This window comes from Oryx dammah, unplaced genomic scaffold (assembly GCF_014754425.2).
Source record: "Oryx dammah isolate SB20612 unplaced genomic scaffold, SCBI_Odam_1.1 HiC_scaffold_4, whole genome shotgun sequence".
Classification (NCBI taxonomy): Eukaryota; Metazoa; Chordata; class Mammalia; order Artiodactyla; family Bovidae; genus Oryx; species Oryx dammah.
The window spans coordinates 87782206-87797508 of record NW_024070188.1 but is presented as its reverse complement, the minus strand read 5'-3'; the positions used below and the strand labels follow the sequence as shown (position 1 = coordinate 87797508).

General features: G+C 51.9%; 1 protein-coding gene across 3 annotated transcripts in view; it reads left to right on the top strand.

Moving 5' to 3' along the window:
* The first annotated feature begins 11208 nt into the window (after window positions 1-11208).
* TBXT (T-box transcription factor T) overlaps window positions 11209-15303 on the top strand; it is a 9515-nt gene continuing 5420 nt past the window's right edge. For all 3 annotated transcript variants that reach the window (XM_040239166.1, XM_040239165.1, XM_040239164.1), the window contains exons 1-5: window positions 11209-11414; window positions 12046-12310; window positions 13262-13396; window positions 14421-14482; window positions 14599-14660. In XM_040239166.1, coding sequence (XP_040095100.1) covers window positions 11209-11414; window positions 12046-12310; window positions 13262-13396; window positions 14421-14482; window positions 14599-14660 — 730 coding nt within the window. The remainder of the gene's footprint in view (window positions 11415-12045; window positions 12311-13261; window positions 13397-14420; window positions 14483-14598; window positions 14661-15303) is intronic.

The window sequence follows — 15303 nt, the reverse complement described above, 5'->3', positions numbered from 1 at the left end:
TCGTGATCATCTGTGTCATGAAGATCTTTTTTGTACAGTTCTTCTGTGTATTCTTCCCACCTCTTCTTAGTATCTTCTGCTTCTGTTAGCTCCATACCATTTCTGTCCTTTATCGAGCCCATCTTTGCATGAAATGTTCCCTTGGTATCTCTAATTTTCTTGAAGAGATCTTTAGTCTTTCCATTCTATTGTTTTCCTCTATTTCTTTGCATTGATCGCTAAGGAAGGCTTTCTTATCTCTCCTTGCTATTCTTTGGAACTCTGCATTCAGGTGAGTATATGTTTCCTTTTCTCCTTTGCCTTTCACTTCTCTTCTTTTCTCAGCTATTTGTAAGGCCTCCTCAGACAGCCGTTTTGCTTTTATGCATTTCTTTTCTTGGGGATGGTCTTGATCCCTGTCTCCTGTACAATGTCATGAACTTCCACCCATAGTTCTTCCGGCACTCTATCAGATCTAATCTCTTGAATCTGTTTCTCACTTGCACTGTGTAATTGTAAGGAATTTGATTTAGATCATACCTGAATAGTCTAGTGGTTTTCCCTACTTTCTTCAATTTAAATCTGCATCTGGCAATAAGGAGTTTATGATCTAAGCCACAGTCAGCTCCCAGTCTTGTTTTTGATGCAAAGAATATAATCAGTCTGATTTCAGTATTGACCCTTTTATATAGGTCTTTTTAAATATCTCTCAATAATTTTTATAATTTTGTTCAATTTCAGAAATGAAATTCTGTTTCTCCACTGTTTCGTCTCTTAGGCCTCTTTGCACATATTGTGGAGCCTGTGAGATATTTTTCCCACACCGCTCTGTCGGTTTACTTTTTTTCAGTTTGTCAGTATGCCATTACAGTGCTGCACTCGATACGCCAGCAAATTTGGAAAACTCAGCAGTGGCCACAGAACCGGAAAAGGTCAGTTTTCATTCCAATCCCAAAGAAAAGCAATGCCAAAGAATGGTCAAACTACCACACAATTGCACTCCTCCCACACACTAGCAAAGTAATGCCTAAAATTCCCCAAGCCAGGCTTCAACAGTACGTAAAGTGTGAACTTCCAGATGTTCAAGCTGGACTTAGAAAAGGCAGAGGAACCAGAGATCAAATTGCCAACATACGTTGGGTCATCGAAAAAGCAAGAGAGTTCCAGAAAAACATCTACTTCTGCTTTATTGACTCTGCTAAAGCCTTTGACTGAGTGGATCACAACAAACTGTGGAAAATTCTTCAAGTGATGGGGATACCGGACCACCTTACCTGCTTCCTGAGAAATCTGTATGCAGGTCAAGAAGCAAGAGTTAGAACTGGACATGAACTACAGACTGCTTCCAAATGGGAAAGGAGGACGTCAAGGCTGTATATTGTCACCCTGCTTATTCAACTTATATGCAGAGTACACCATGGGAAATGCCAGGTTGGATGAAGCACAAGCTGGAATCAAGAGTGCTGGGAGAAATATCAATAACCTCAGACATACAGATGACACCACTCTTATGGCAGAAAGTGAAGAAGAACTAAAGAGCCTCTTGATGAAAGTGAAAGGGGAGAGTGAAAAAATTGGCTTAAAACTCAACATTCAGAAAACTAAGATCATAGCGCCCAGTCCCATTACTTCATGACAAATAGATGGGGAAACAATGGAAACTGTGAGAGACTTTATTTTGGGGGCTCCAAAATCACTGCGGATGGTGACTGCAGCCATGAAATTAAAAGATGCATGCTCCTTGAAAGGAAAGCTAAGACAACTAGACAGCATATTAAAAAACAGAGACATTACTTTGCCAACAAAGGTCTGTTTAGTCAAAACTATGGTTTTATCCAGTGGTTATGTTTAGATGTGAGAGCTGGAGTATAAAGAAAGCTGAGCGCTGAAGAACTGAAGCTTTTGAACTGTGGTGTTGGAGAAGACTCTTGAGAGTCCCTTGGACTGGAAGGAGATCCAACCAGTCCATTCTAAAGGAAATCAATCTTAAATATTCATTAGAAGGACTGATGCTGAAGCTGAAACTCTAATACTCTGCACATGTGATGGAAAGAGCCAGCTCATTAGAAAAGACGCTGATGTTGGGAAAGACTGAAGGCAGGAGGAGAAGGGGATAATAGAGGATGAGATTGTTGGATGGCATCACTGACTCAAGGGACATGAATTTGAGTAGGCTCCAGGAGTTGGTGATGGACAGGGAGGCCTCACATGCTGCAGTCCTCGGGTTCCAAAGAGCTGGACACGACTGAGCGACTAAACTGAACTGATATAAAAGGGATACCATCCTCATGGAGAGAAACACTATATGTTTCCAAGATTTCAGTTCTCCCCAGTCTGATCTTTAGATGTAAAGCAATTTCAGTAATTTTTCATGGAACATGACAAGCTTATGTTTATATAGAGGAGCAACCAGTTGTAACAGACGAGACCTACCGGAAACAGAAAATAGCGAGGCGCAGGGCTTGTCCTACTGTCGGGCCCGATTCAAAGCCGAAGAACAATGAAGACGGTGCTTCGCTGGCGGGAGTACAGATAACAGCGTCTGTCAGTGAATCAGAAGAGAGCCCAGGATCGAAGCCCCAACTCAGATGCAGAACAAAGACCACCAATGGCAGATTTATTGCTGATTGTTCAGTGAGATAATGAATGACGTAATAAACAGTGCTTGGCAATCTGTTTTCCGCATTGAAAGTGGACCTCTTTCTCATCTTATGTGCAGAAGTTCATTCTGCATGGTTTAAAGTCCTAAATGTAAAAAGGCAGAGCTATACAACTTTAAAAATCCAAGTGACTATCTTGGGAGATGGCTCTCCTAAACAAAGACAAAAAAAGTATAAAGTGGAAAGGAAAAATGTGAGACCTATGACCTTATTGAAATTGAGAATTTATGTTTTGGCAAAAAAAAAAAAAAAATCATTGAGGACCTGAAAAACTAGTCATGAAGAGGGAGAAATCAAGAAATGGTTAGTATCAGCATTAAAGAAAACGCCTGTAATTGAATTTTTAAAAAAGATTCAATGGACAAATTCTATATATTTCTCATACGCTATCTAAAATATGACACAGATGAACTTATTTACAAAACAGAAACAGACTCACGGAAGATGAACTTATGGTTACCAAAAGGGGAAAGGGGGTGTGGGGAGGGGTAAATTAGGAGGTGGAGATGAACAGATACACACGCCTACATGTAAAATAAACAGAAGGTCCTTCTGTGTAACACAGCGAACGAACTTCAGTATCCTGTAATAGACCATAGTGTAAAAGACATGAAAAAGTTATAGAAATACAATAAACGAAATCTTTCCTGCAAGGCAGAAACTAACTCGACATTGTGGATCAACTTTCCTTCAATGGAAAGAAAAAGACTCAAAGCCCTTAGTGCTCCAGGAAATGCCATCTAAAGCCAGGACATTCTTTTTTATTCCCTTCAGACTGGAAAAATGGTAAAATCTGACAGTATTAGGTGCTGACTGGGATGCAAAGAGAGAGGAGGCTTCCTCACCGCAGGGGCCATGTGAAACTGCTACAGCCTCTTCTGGAAAGCAATTCAGCAAATACTGTGAATACCAAAGTGGGCCTTACCCAGAAATCCCCTTTGTAGTCTTATAGCTCACACACGAACACTCACACACGGGCATCACAAGATCTATAACCTGTATTCAGACCTCAGCAGACAACTGTCAAGTTCCCACACGGTTTCACGCCTTTAATCTCACCAACACCTCTAGCACCCAAAGGGGGTAGCTACAATAGCAGATTTTTTTTTTAAGCCAGCCTCTGAGATTTTTGATGGTGTTTGAAAGTTATAGAAGTTGACAGAAATGAATTAAACGAAGACCAAGGAACAATCTGAGTCTTCCTACTTCTGTTCCAGAATGACACTCGTTCCCTAACCTAACTTGGAGTTCCGCATGAACTGTGTGACCCTGGGAGACTTCTTTACCTCTCTGATCCACACTTTATGAAGGTTTTTAAAAGAAAGGGGATAACTATATTGATCTTCATAGGGTGCTTTGGAAACACAAGGATGATGCATTCAGGCCAAAGCATTATTTGGCTTTTGCTTGTCTCTCAAATCACTAGCACCTCTGCTGGATTCTAAGTTGTGTAAGGGAGTGGTTGTCCAGCTCCTATTACACTGTTAACCTTTGCATAGTGAAACATTTTTCAGATTTTGAAAGTATTTAAGCCAATCAGTTTCCCCTTTGCAAACACACACACACCAGATTCCATTTATAAGCAGCTTTATAAGTGTGGTGGGTGGGAAAGAGAAAAATACGTGTTTCCACTTGCTATATATTTAACCTAGTTTAGGTTAGTGAAAACAAGATGAGTTTTAAAGTAAGACAAATCAGAAGTCCAGCTGGTCCCCATTTTTCCCTCCCTCTGGAGTCCTAGTTGGTTTAGTGGCTCAATCATGCCCAACTTCTTCGTGACCCCGTGGACTGCAGTTTGCCAGGGTCCTGTGTCCGTGGGTTTTCCCAGGCAAGGATACTTAGGTGGGTTGCCATTTCTTTCTCCTGGGGATCTTCCCCACCTGGTGTCTCTTGGGTCTCCTGCATTGGCAGGCGGGTTCTTTACCACTGAGCCATCAGGAAGCCCCTGAGGAGCCGTGAGGAGCCTTAGTTACCTGAATATAAAAGGAGTTTCAGGGCCTCGCCGAGCTGATGCCTGGAGATAGCATCTGCAGAACTCCTCGCATATAATAGAATCCGGTGAATGCTACTTCCTCCTCCTTGGGTTCTGGGCTGGGACGGCTGGGACCCTGGAAACGTGTGGGTTTAGGTGGCAGAATGTGCTAATTCTAATTTCCAAATGGGCTTCCTCCTCTGAGGCTTCTTTTCAGCCGGCAAAGTCCCCGCGGTGGGAACCGCTGACCGGGGCTCCTTTCTCACAGACATGCTAACCCTCCTCTTTGTCCCGTCCTGCTTTTCTGTCAGTCTGGTACTTGATATGGAAGGAGGCTGCCCCTTAACCCCGCCCCTAGCTCTCGCCGCAGGGCGCTCCCCAGGGTCTCCCTCCAGCTTCCTGCTCCCACCCCAGCTGCAGCCGCCCGCCCTGCCAGTCCTTCCGCAGGCATCTGCTCAGGGCTGCCCCTGTCTCCCTCCTCTCCCGGGCCCAGCTGAGCCCTCCCCAAATATCCCTGCACTTGGACCACTCTTCGTCTTTTCCCTTGTGTTTGTCTTTGTCTACAGGATTTATGCGAATTTCTACAGGAAGCCTCTGAAAGTGCCCCAGAGTGTCTACCATACGATGCAGACCTTTCTAGAGTTCCTGCTGTTAGTCCCTGAAGACCCCAGAAGCCCACCCAGCGCCACAGCCCCACACCTGCCGGCTCATCTCTGACCTCCCGTCTCCTCTTCCCAAACCACCTAGCTCACGCCTGCCTCGCCATGAACACTTGTCCACTCAGCCCTCCTGTGTTCATGCCGTACTGCTGCTAAGTCGCTTCAGTCGTGTCCAACTCTGTGCGACCCCATAGACGGCAGCCCACCAGGCTCCCCCGTCTCTGGGATTCTCCAGGGAAGAACACTGGAGTGGGTTGCCATTGCCTTCTCCAAAGCATGAAAGTGAAAGTGAAAGTGAAGTCGCTCAGTTGTGTCCAACTCTGTGCAACCACATAAACGGCAGCCCACCAGGCTCCCCCGTCCCTGGGATTCTCCAGGCAAGAGCACTGGAGTGGGGGGCCATGGCCTTCTCCGCATGTCCCACTGGTTCTTACTAATTAGATGACTGTGTCCTTGGAGCCTCCGCTGTCATTAAAAGTCCATGCTCTCTCGGTTGTCCTCAGTTTATGTTAACTTTTTAAACTTTTGTATGAGTTATCTATTTTATACATGTTGTTGTTGAGTCACTAAGTCATGATGCCTCTTTTGCGACCCCATGGACTGTAGCCCGCCAGGCTCTGCTGTCCATGGGATTCTCCAGGTAAGAACACTGGAGTGGGTTGCCATGCCCTCCGTCACTGGGCCACGTTTTGTCAGAATTCTTCACTATGACCCATCTGGGCAGCCCTGCACGGCATGCCTCATAACTTCATTGAGTTACACAAGCCTTTGGCCATAATAAGGCTGTGATCCATGAGGGGGAAGCCTCACGTGCTGCAGTCCACGGGGTGACAAAGAGTTGGACGTGATTTAGCAACTGAACAGTGACAAGAGCAACCAGGCTCCATCTGCCTGCATTTATCCCCAGCGTTCCTTCCTGGAAGAGAATTGGTTTGGGACTTCAGATATAATTTGGGCCAACATAGGATCCTCCAGACTAAGGCATATAGAGAGGAGCGTGGGGTGAGCAGTATTCTGTACAGTCACGGAATAGATGACGGGGTAGAGTCCCCAGGCATGACTTCTTTAGCACTTTCAAGCCTAAAATCCTACCTCTTCGCCCTGGTCACGTCTCCTGAAAGAGTCCATTTCTTTTCATCCTTAGGTCTCCTTTTATACACAGCGCCCACAGGGGTCCCTTCCCTTAATGTCCTGACAACAGGCGATTTGAGTCCATGATAATGGCTGAAGAAAGGCCGCTGTGGATTCTGTGGCTCCTGTTTCAGTGAAAGTTAAGGGTTAATGTTTCGTCTACACTGCTGTTAAAATGCTCCTTGGCAGGTCTGGGTGGGGGTTGGAGGGGTTGGAGCTCTAGCTTCTCCTTAGATGCCCGTGGGGGCTGCTTTCCGATTTTGCCCACCCAGTCACTCCACAGGGCCCCCTTGGGCCCCCAGCGGGAGTCAGGCGCTGGTTTGAGTGAGTAAACAGCCCCTGCGCCTTGCCCGTCTGCAGGGTGGCCGGGAGGGGTCCTCAGGGCGGTGGGCAGGCTGGGGAGAACGACCAAGGGTGGAGGAGAATGTGGGGGGTAGAAAGTAGCAGGGAGCGAGGCGTTCAGGGCTGGGAGCAGCGGGCTGAGTCCTGAAAGCCAGAGGCGAAACAGTCGCTGGAAATAATCAGTGACAAGGAGCAGAAAGAAAATCAATGAACAGGTTGGCTTCCTTTCCAGTCCGATACAAAAACCATGGCCTCTAGGAAAAGGAGGGGCCGGGAGGCTGCCAGGGACGAGGGAATCGGGATTGTCAGAAAACCCACCCTACGGCTCAGAAAGAAATCCTGCACCGGAGGCGATAAAAACCAAACGTGACGGAAAAAAGCAAACTGACAGAAGTGGGAAAATTATCTCACAGGCTGCACGATTCGTGCAGAAAGGTCTAAGGGATGCGACGGTGGAGAGACTGGGGGCAGGCAGGAAACACTATGGGGAAGCACAGATACGCCGCTAGGTAGGAACAAGACTGAAAATGGGGACCACAACGCAGGGCAGAGCTGAGACTCCCAGCCCTCCGAGCAAAACCAGGAAACAGATTCTTCCCTCGAGACAGCTGCGAACTCCGAGGAGTGAAAACTCTAGAGCCCAGGACGGGCGACCCACCACGGACGGGACCACAGTTCAGCCACCTCCAGAGCCCCTCCTCGGCTGAGTCCAGGAGGGGCCGGACTTGTACAGAGCAAGCTCACCGTCCTGAGCTTCAGCCTCACCAGGCTTGTTTGTTTTTAGTGTGTGAACTCCCGTCAGGAAACTGCGCACTGTCATCCATGGCAAACTCTGCAAGTATAGCCAGGATGGGTTTGGTCTTGAAGCACTTCCTCAGGCTAATAAGGCTGCTCCTCGCCGGCAAAGGCCACACCCTCCCATGCAGTTTCTGGGAGAGACTTCCCAAGCTCAAAAACGGTAGCCCCACAGCCTGGGCTGCAGGGCTGGGTCAGCCAGGTCTAGGGCCAAGACGCTGTGCTGAGAAAAGACTTTGAAAAACAAGTCTTGGCTCTTTTCCACAAACCAGAGATGTCCCTGAACAACCCAATGGGCTTAGAAAACTTTCCGTGTGAAGGAGTCTACAGAATTGCACGGGACGACTTTAAAAACCATAACAAAACCCATCCAGCTTCTTGCAGTGGGATAGACATACACCATTGGTGACAGAAAAGAGATACTATCAAATGCCTCTAATATGCGGTCTGAAATTTAGGATGCAGATGCTATTGTTACATCTGCTTAACCAGAATGGAAGAAGAGCTCAGCAGAAGAAAAAAATGAAAAAAAAAAAAAAAGTTGAAGAAAGCACTCACATAGGCACAGCCGTTAGTGGTTGAGGTTTACATCTTCACATAAACACACACACAAACAGTGCACATGGGATGCACACGCAGATAGGTACACACACAGACGTGTACAGCATCTTCTACAACGAGCGCAAGTTATATAATCAAAAGTAAACTTATTTTTGCTCTGAAGAAGGAAGCTGGAGGGCATGGTGGGGGTCCCACCAGAACAGTTCCTGCTTCATGGGACCATCCTCCAGCCTATTAGGGCACCAGTGATACCCGCTCCCACAAGACAAATGGTTTTGTGGCTGGAGAGGGGGTTGGTCTGGGGGAACCTGCCTCTCTGGGAACTGAGGGGTGTGTGTGTGATTTCTTGTAAAATGCTTCCTAAGTTATTTGTTTGTGAGGGTGACGTCCAGCTGCATTCTGAGCTCCAGCTGTAAAACCTTTGCTTATTTTTTCTGGAAAGAAGAGAAAGAGCTTGGGAAAGATGTGCCTGGGGAGCCTTGGCCCCCTCTCCCCACAAGGAAGCACCTTGTTATTATCTCAGAACTCTTTATAGCTGGCCCGGAGGAAGTTTTTGGCTGTAAACTGTCATGCACGGCAGCCTTCGTTGAAAGGACCCTGAGAGCGGAGACGCTGGTCCTGGGAACCAAGGAACGAAGACCCAAAAACCCCCGCCCAGAAACGAAAGGGAAAAATCTGGGCGCTGACCGTCCGGGGGACCTCCGCAGCTAGGCGCAGCCCTGCGCCCCAACCTCTCGGCCAGCCGCGCGCGGAGCCCTGGGCGGGGGATCCCGAAAACCGGCCGTGCCTGCTGGAGAGAAGAAATGTCCTCGCTGCACGTTGGAGAGCTAACATTCCCTTCTGCCGGGCTTTTCCTTCTTATTTGGCCGTGCCACGCCGCTTTTGTAGATCCGAATTGAAATCGGAACTACAGTTGGCAGGAGGGACCCGAGAAACCCGGGGGTCCTCACCAGAGCTTCCAGACTTTGGGAAAAACCGATCCCCAAGCGTCAGCGCCAAGACAGCTCCCTGCCTCGGGGGTCAGGGAGCGACCTAAACTTCGCTCTCGAGCTAAGGTTTTGGAGAACTCCCGCCTCCGCGGCTGCCTGATATTCACGCTTCTTCCCGCACCACCTCACACCCATCCGCCGTATTCTAAGAACTCAGGCTCGAGCAGTCCCAGGCAGCAGAGATCAGCTTCTTAATTTGTCCAAAAAGACACGTAAAGCCCCCCAAAGCCCGTGGCCCAAGAAGTCGGGTGAAGGTGACTCAGCAGGGTCTGGGTGCCGCGAGCATATGAGGTCATTTCAGTGTCTCCTTCCAGAAGGAAACTGTCCCCCTCGGGCCAGCCCCTGGGCATTTCCTTGTTCCTAGACAACAAAGAAACTGAGAAACGCGACGGAGTCGAGGCGCGGGGCTACCCGACTCCCGGCCGGAGTTGGAGAGGGCTGGGACGCGGTCCTTCTCGCGGTGCCCCCACGGTTCTCCACGGCGGAACGAGGCTGGCCCCGCGCCGGGAGCGGAAGGGTTAGCGCGGGGCGCAGAGCCCCCCTGCCAAGGCGCGGGGTTGTTCTGAATGGGGCGCCCCACCGACACGAGGCTTCTTCCAGAAAGCCTGGAGGTGGGGTGCGCGCGGAGCAGACGCGGGGGACCGAGGCTGCGGCCACGCTGGGCTCTTTCGAGCCGCGGGCTAGCGAGTGCGAGGCGCGCAGTTCGCGGCACGGAGTCCGCGTCCCCACGAGGAGCGCCTGCTTCCTTCTTTGCTGGGCTCCCGCTTCAGGAGGAATGTTATTGTCTGAAGAGGCCCCATTGAACTATTTCCTGCCCATTGTCACCTTTCCTGCGCTGTCCTCCCGGTCCTCGCGGAAGGTAATAAACCACCCGGGCCCTGCCACCCCGCCAGGCGCTCCGTCGCGGCCGCGCGAGGAGACGCGCCCGAAGCCCGCTCGCGGGGAAACCCTGGCCCTTCCCCTCCCGCTCCCATCTTCCGCGAAAGCAAACACCAAAACCCACAGAAGTCGAGCAGACTCTCGGGTTACACCCAGTGCACGCACAGACCTCGCCATCAAAGTCCCGCTTTTATGGGGGGAAGCGAGAAATCCTGAAGGCGGGGGGTGGGGGGGGGGGTGCGTTTTACTGATTTCAGTCTATTTCCCTCTCCCGGCGCGAGGTGGACTGTGGGCAGAGACTCGGAGCGCGCGATTTCCTTTCCAGACCCGTGAGGGCTGCGGAGAACTGGGGGCGCCCAGTGGGCTGGTCCGTGGTCGAGGGTGTTGGTGGGGTCACCTGAAGCGCCGAGGAACGTGTCAGGCCGGGCCCGGGCCCGGTGGCAGCTGAGCCTTCGGAGAAGCGGGGAGACCAGCCCGACTCGGGCCAGGCCCTGCGCACGCCCTTAGGCCGGGCTGCGCGCGGTGGTCACGGTGGGACTGACATACCTGTGGGGTCCGGGACGCCCTCGGAGAGAGGGGAGGGGATCGCGCGCGAGAGAGAGTGGGGGAGCCTCGCGGGCCGCCGAGCAGCCCCTGGGCAAGGTGCGGGCAGGCGCGAGCTCGGGCCGGCCGGTCCGCGCCCATCCCGTCCCCCACCTCCTCCCCGCCTTCGGGGCCCGCCCAGACGCTTTGATGGAGGTGCAAACATTTGGGGAAGGGCGGAGGTGTAGGGGCTGGGCCGGGGCTTGCAGGGTCCGGCTCCGGATTTACAAAAAGCCGGCGCGGGAGCCCATTGATGGCCCCCCGCCTCCGCGGCCCGCCCGGCGGGGTCTGATATGGCCGCGCCCGGCCAATGGGCGGCGGCCCCGGCGCTTCAAAGGGCTCGCGGCCCAATCCGCCGAGCCCCCCTGCGCCATGCTGCAGGCTCTATTTATGCCGAGGGGCGATTTTCCTTCCCAGGAGACCTACTCTCGTCCCTCCTTGCGGGAGTTCAAGTGGAATAACCTCCCCCCTACCCCTCTCCCCCGCCCCTTCCTCTCCAGACCGTCGCCCTCCACGCAGGTCGGCGCTGGGTCTGTGCCGTCGCGGGTCTGGGCACTTCTTGGGTCTTCTTGGAAGAGCGGCCGTCTGCGGCGGTGAAGGTGGCGCTCGCGCAGCCAGTTGGGATTTAGGAGGGCGTCGGGGCGCGGGCCGGCGGGAGGATGACCTCCCCGGGCACCGACAGCCCGGGGAAGAGCCTGCAGTACCGCGTGGACCATCTGCTGAGCGCCGTGGAGAGCGAGCTGCAGGCGGGCAGCGAGAAGGGCGACCCCACGGAGCGCGAGCTGCGCGTGGGCCTGGAGGAGAGCGATCTGTGGCTGCGCTTCAAGGAGCTCACCAACGAGATGATCGTCACCAAGAACGGCAGGTGGGCGCGCCGGCTCCCTGCCCGGCAACACCCTCGCCTAATCTTTCCGCTCATTTCCGCTTGGGCTGGAAATACACTCCTGTGGCTTCTCCCTTTCCCTCCGGGCCTTCTTCGCAGAATTGTCACTTTCCTGGGGAGGACGAGGTGGCTCAGATAGTAAAGAAGCTGCCTGCTATGCGGGAGACCCCGGTTCCGATTCCGGGAAGATCCGCTGGAGAAGGAAATGGCAACAGGCTCCAGTATCCTTGCCTGGAGAATTCCGTGGACACGGGAGCCTGGTGGGCTACAGTCCATGGGGTCGCAAAGAGTCGGACACGATTGAGAAACTAACACAACCCTGGGGAGGGGGATTCCCCGGAACTCGGGGGACCCATGCCTCGCCCACTCTTGCCCCCGGCCTGACCCGTGTGCTGCGGCCTCTGCCAGCTCCTGTCCCACCTGCCTCCGGAGGCCGAGGGATGAGGAATGGTGGGGTGGGCCCATGCGGATCTAGGTGACTCTTGGGAAGGAGCACCGTCCGTGGCCCCTTTTAAGTTCCCAGGGGGAGCTTCCTGCCCCAAATGACAGATGCCCCTGCCTTCGGCCTCACGATCCCGTCCGGGGTCCTCCAGCTGCGCCCCTTCCTTTTCAGGAGGATGTTCCCGGTGCTGAAGGTGAACGTATCCGGCCTGGACCCCAACGCCATGTACTCCTTCCTGCTGGACTTCGTGGCGGCCGACAACCACCGCTGGAAGTACGTGAATGGGGAGTGGGTGCCGGGCGGCAAGCCGGAGCCGCAGGCGCCCAGCTGCGTCTACATCCACCCGGACTCCCCCAACTTCGGGGCGCACTGGATGAAGGCACCTGTCTCCTTCAGCAAAGTCAAGCTCACCAACAAGCTCAATGGAGGGGGCCAGGTAGGTGTGAGGGGTGGGGGTTGGGGGCCGACTCTAGGAGGGGCCTGTGACTCTGCACCTTCTTGTGGCAGAGAGCTGGAAGGGCGCTGCTGGCCTGGAGGTGAAGTCTGCCTTCCTCAATTAAGCCCTCGGTGTTGTTTATAGTAAGCTGACGACAGTAACACCCGGGCCTGGAGAGCGAGCGGGGAGAGGGCGCGAAGCCTCGCCTTTGAACAGGCAGGCAGTTCTCAAGCTTTGGGGGAACTTCTGCGTCCTAGCCTTCAACTTCGTGGGGTAGAGAAAATATGCGTGTCGAGGGTAAGTGCTCACTTCAGAGCTGAATGTGCCCACGCGTACTGACTGCGCGGAGTCTGAACAGACTTGCAAAGCTGTCCTTTTCTACAGATAGTCTTTCCTTGGGGAGTGTTTCCGAAAGCCGCACTGGCGCTCAGGCATTCCAAGCTGTCTACAGCTGCCCTGGAAGCTGTAGAACTTTGTTCTACCAGGTCAAGCGCGTCCTGAAAGGCAGGTGTTGCCTCTGATCGTGTGCAGCGTCTCTCATTCCTTTTCCGACCTAGTCACGGGAGCAGCACCTGACGGGCAGCCTACCACCTTCAACTCACTCAGTCCCTCAGTCGTGTCTGACTCTTTGTGACCCCAGGGACTGTGGCCCGCCAGGCTACTCTGTCCAGGGGATTTTCCAGGCAAGGATACAGGAGCGGGTTGCCATTTCCTCCTCCAGGGGGTCTTCCCAACCCAGGGATCCCTCGTCTCCTCTGCCTCTTGCATCCCCTGCATTGCAGGCGATTCTTTATGCCCCAAATCACCAGGGAAGCCCCCAGCGTCAGCAGTAAAGACATTTTCCTGTGAGCGGCAGGAGTTTCTGTGTTTACATCAGGACAAATGGAAGTTTTGTTGTTTTTAACGGTGGGACTTTGAGGATAGCAGTTCCTGTGTTTGTGTCTCTCTCAGATCATGTTGAACTCCTTACATAAGTATGAGCCTCGAATCCACATCGTGAGAGTTGGGGGTCCACAGCGTATGATCACCAGCCACTGCTTCCCGGAGACCCAGTTCATCGCGGTGACCGCTTACCAAAACGAGGAGGTGAGGCACGGGCAGGCAGGGGGCTTGTGTGTGTGTGTGATGAGTGTCCTTTAGAGTCTAAAGTTTAGACGGATAATTAATGCCTTTTCAAATAATTTCCCGTAACAGTAAATACCAAACGGGACAGAAGGAGAAGTTTTAAAATAAGTACTCATTCAAGCACTTTCTCCTTTAGCTTTCCCTAAAAGTGTCTAAATCTAGAAGCATCCACTAGATGCTCAAAATGAAAAGATGAATCAAACATGCAGGTTCAGGACTGTAAGATTTCTTGAGAACAAGACTTCAGAGAGAGAGAGAGAGAGAGAGAGGTGTCTCCTTACTCTGAAAACCTTCCTGGAAGGGTCAGGGGCACCCCTCCAAGTCTGTGCTGTGTGAAGAGTCAACTAGATACACAGTTTCGTGCCTGTGAATCTGTGTCTACGCCTGACCCCAAAGGACAGACAGTAGGTGATTAGCTGGTCAGGCTGTGGGTGTTGACCACCAGCCAGACTAGAAGTCACTCTCCCTAATGGACCTGCGTTGTGGTTTGAGCCGTGTTTGTTAGACTGATGCATACAGAATACTGTCAGTAGTGAAGAAGTGAAGTGAAAGTCACTCAGTTGTGTCCGACTCTTTGGGACTCCGTGGACTACACAGTCCAGGCCCAAATACTGGTGGGGGTGGCCTTTCCCTTCTCCAGGGGATCTTCCCAACCCAGGGACTGAACCCAGGTCTCCCGTATAGTGGGTGGATTCTTTACCAGCTGAGCCACAAGGGAAGCCCTTGTCAGCGGTAGGTTAAATTTATTATTGTGAACTCCACTTAGGAAATCAGAGTTTAAAAGCTTTACATAAATGTGCTGTTCTTTATGAAATATTATAATTACTCAGCTAGTTCAGATTCAAATAGGAAAACATACCTGGAAAGAAGTCTGATTATATTTGAATATTTAAAGAGGGTATTGGTGGTGCCTGATTTCTTGGTGCCTAATTAAATCCTCTGACTAAGGAGCAGATACTAGTAGATGCAACTTCTTGTTTTTCAGATCACAGCTCTTAAAATTAAATACAATCCATTTGCAAAAGCTTTCCTCGATGCAAAGGAAAGGTGAGAGAATGCTAACGATACCCCTTGGGCGAAGAAGTGTGCAGAATGCTGAGCTACTGCTGCAGATACTGTTTCCTGAATGTTCTCCTTGACCGTTCAATACACTTTCTTGACAGAAGCGATCACAAAGATATGATGGAAGAAGCAGGAGGCAGCCAGCAGCCTGGGTACAGCCAATGTACGGTTTGTTGTACTCTGCCCGGGTGGACCTTGTCTCAGGGACTAGCCTGTCTGGGGCAGCGGGCTGGGGACGGAGCAGACAGAACTTCTGGGTGCCCTTGGGGGACACACTGCTTTTGGCTGTGCAAGGCAGTGGCCCTGCGTGTTGATGCTGTTCCTACTGGTCATCAAACTGCTGGTCCCCAGCCTCTGCTCTACCTGGGGCTTCCGGATGCCCCCCATGCCCCTGCCAGCTCACGGGATTCCTGACAGAGGAGCCTGGGTTCTTTTGCTTTGAGGCCACTCCAGAGGCTTCCTAGGTGGCATGATGGTAAAGAGTCTGCCTGCCAACGCAGGAGACAAAGGAGACGCGGGTTCAATCCCTGGGGCGGGAAGATCCCCTGGAGGAGGAAATGGCAACCCACTCCAGTATTCTTGCCTGGGGAATCCCATGGACAGAGGAGCCTGGAGGGCTACAAGTTCATGGAATAGCAGAGTCCATGGACAAGACCGAGGGCTGAGCACACACGAGGTGGCTCCAGCCATGGCTAGGATGGATTGCTGAGACCCTGATGGGTATTCAGACTCTGCTGTGTTGGGCAGGAGAAGAACTTGGCTCTCATCCACTCTGAGATGGTCTGTCTTTTTGTTAATGGCTGAGA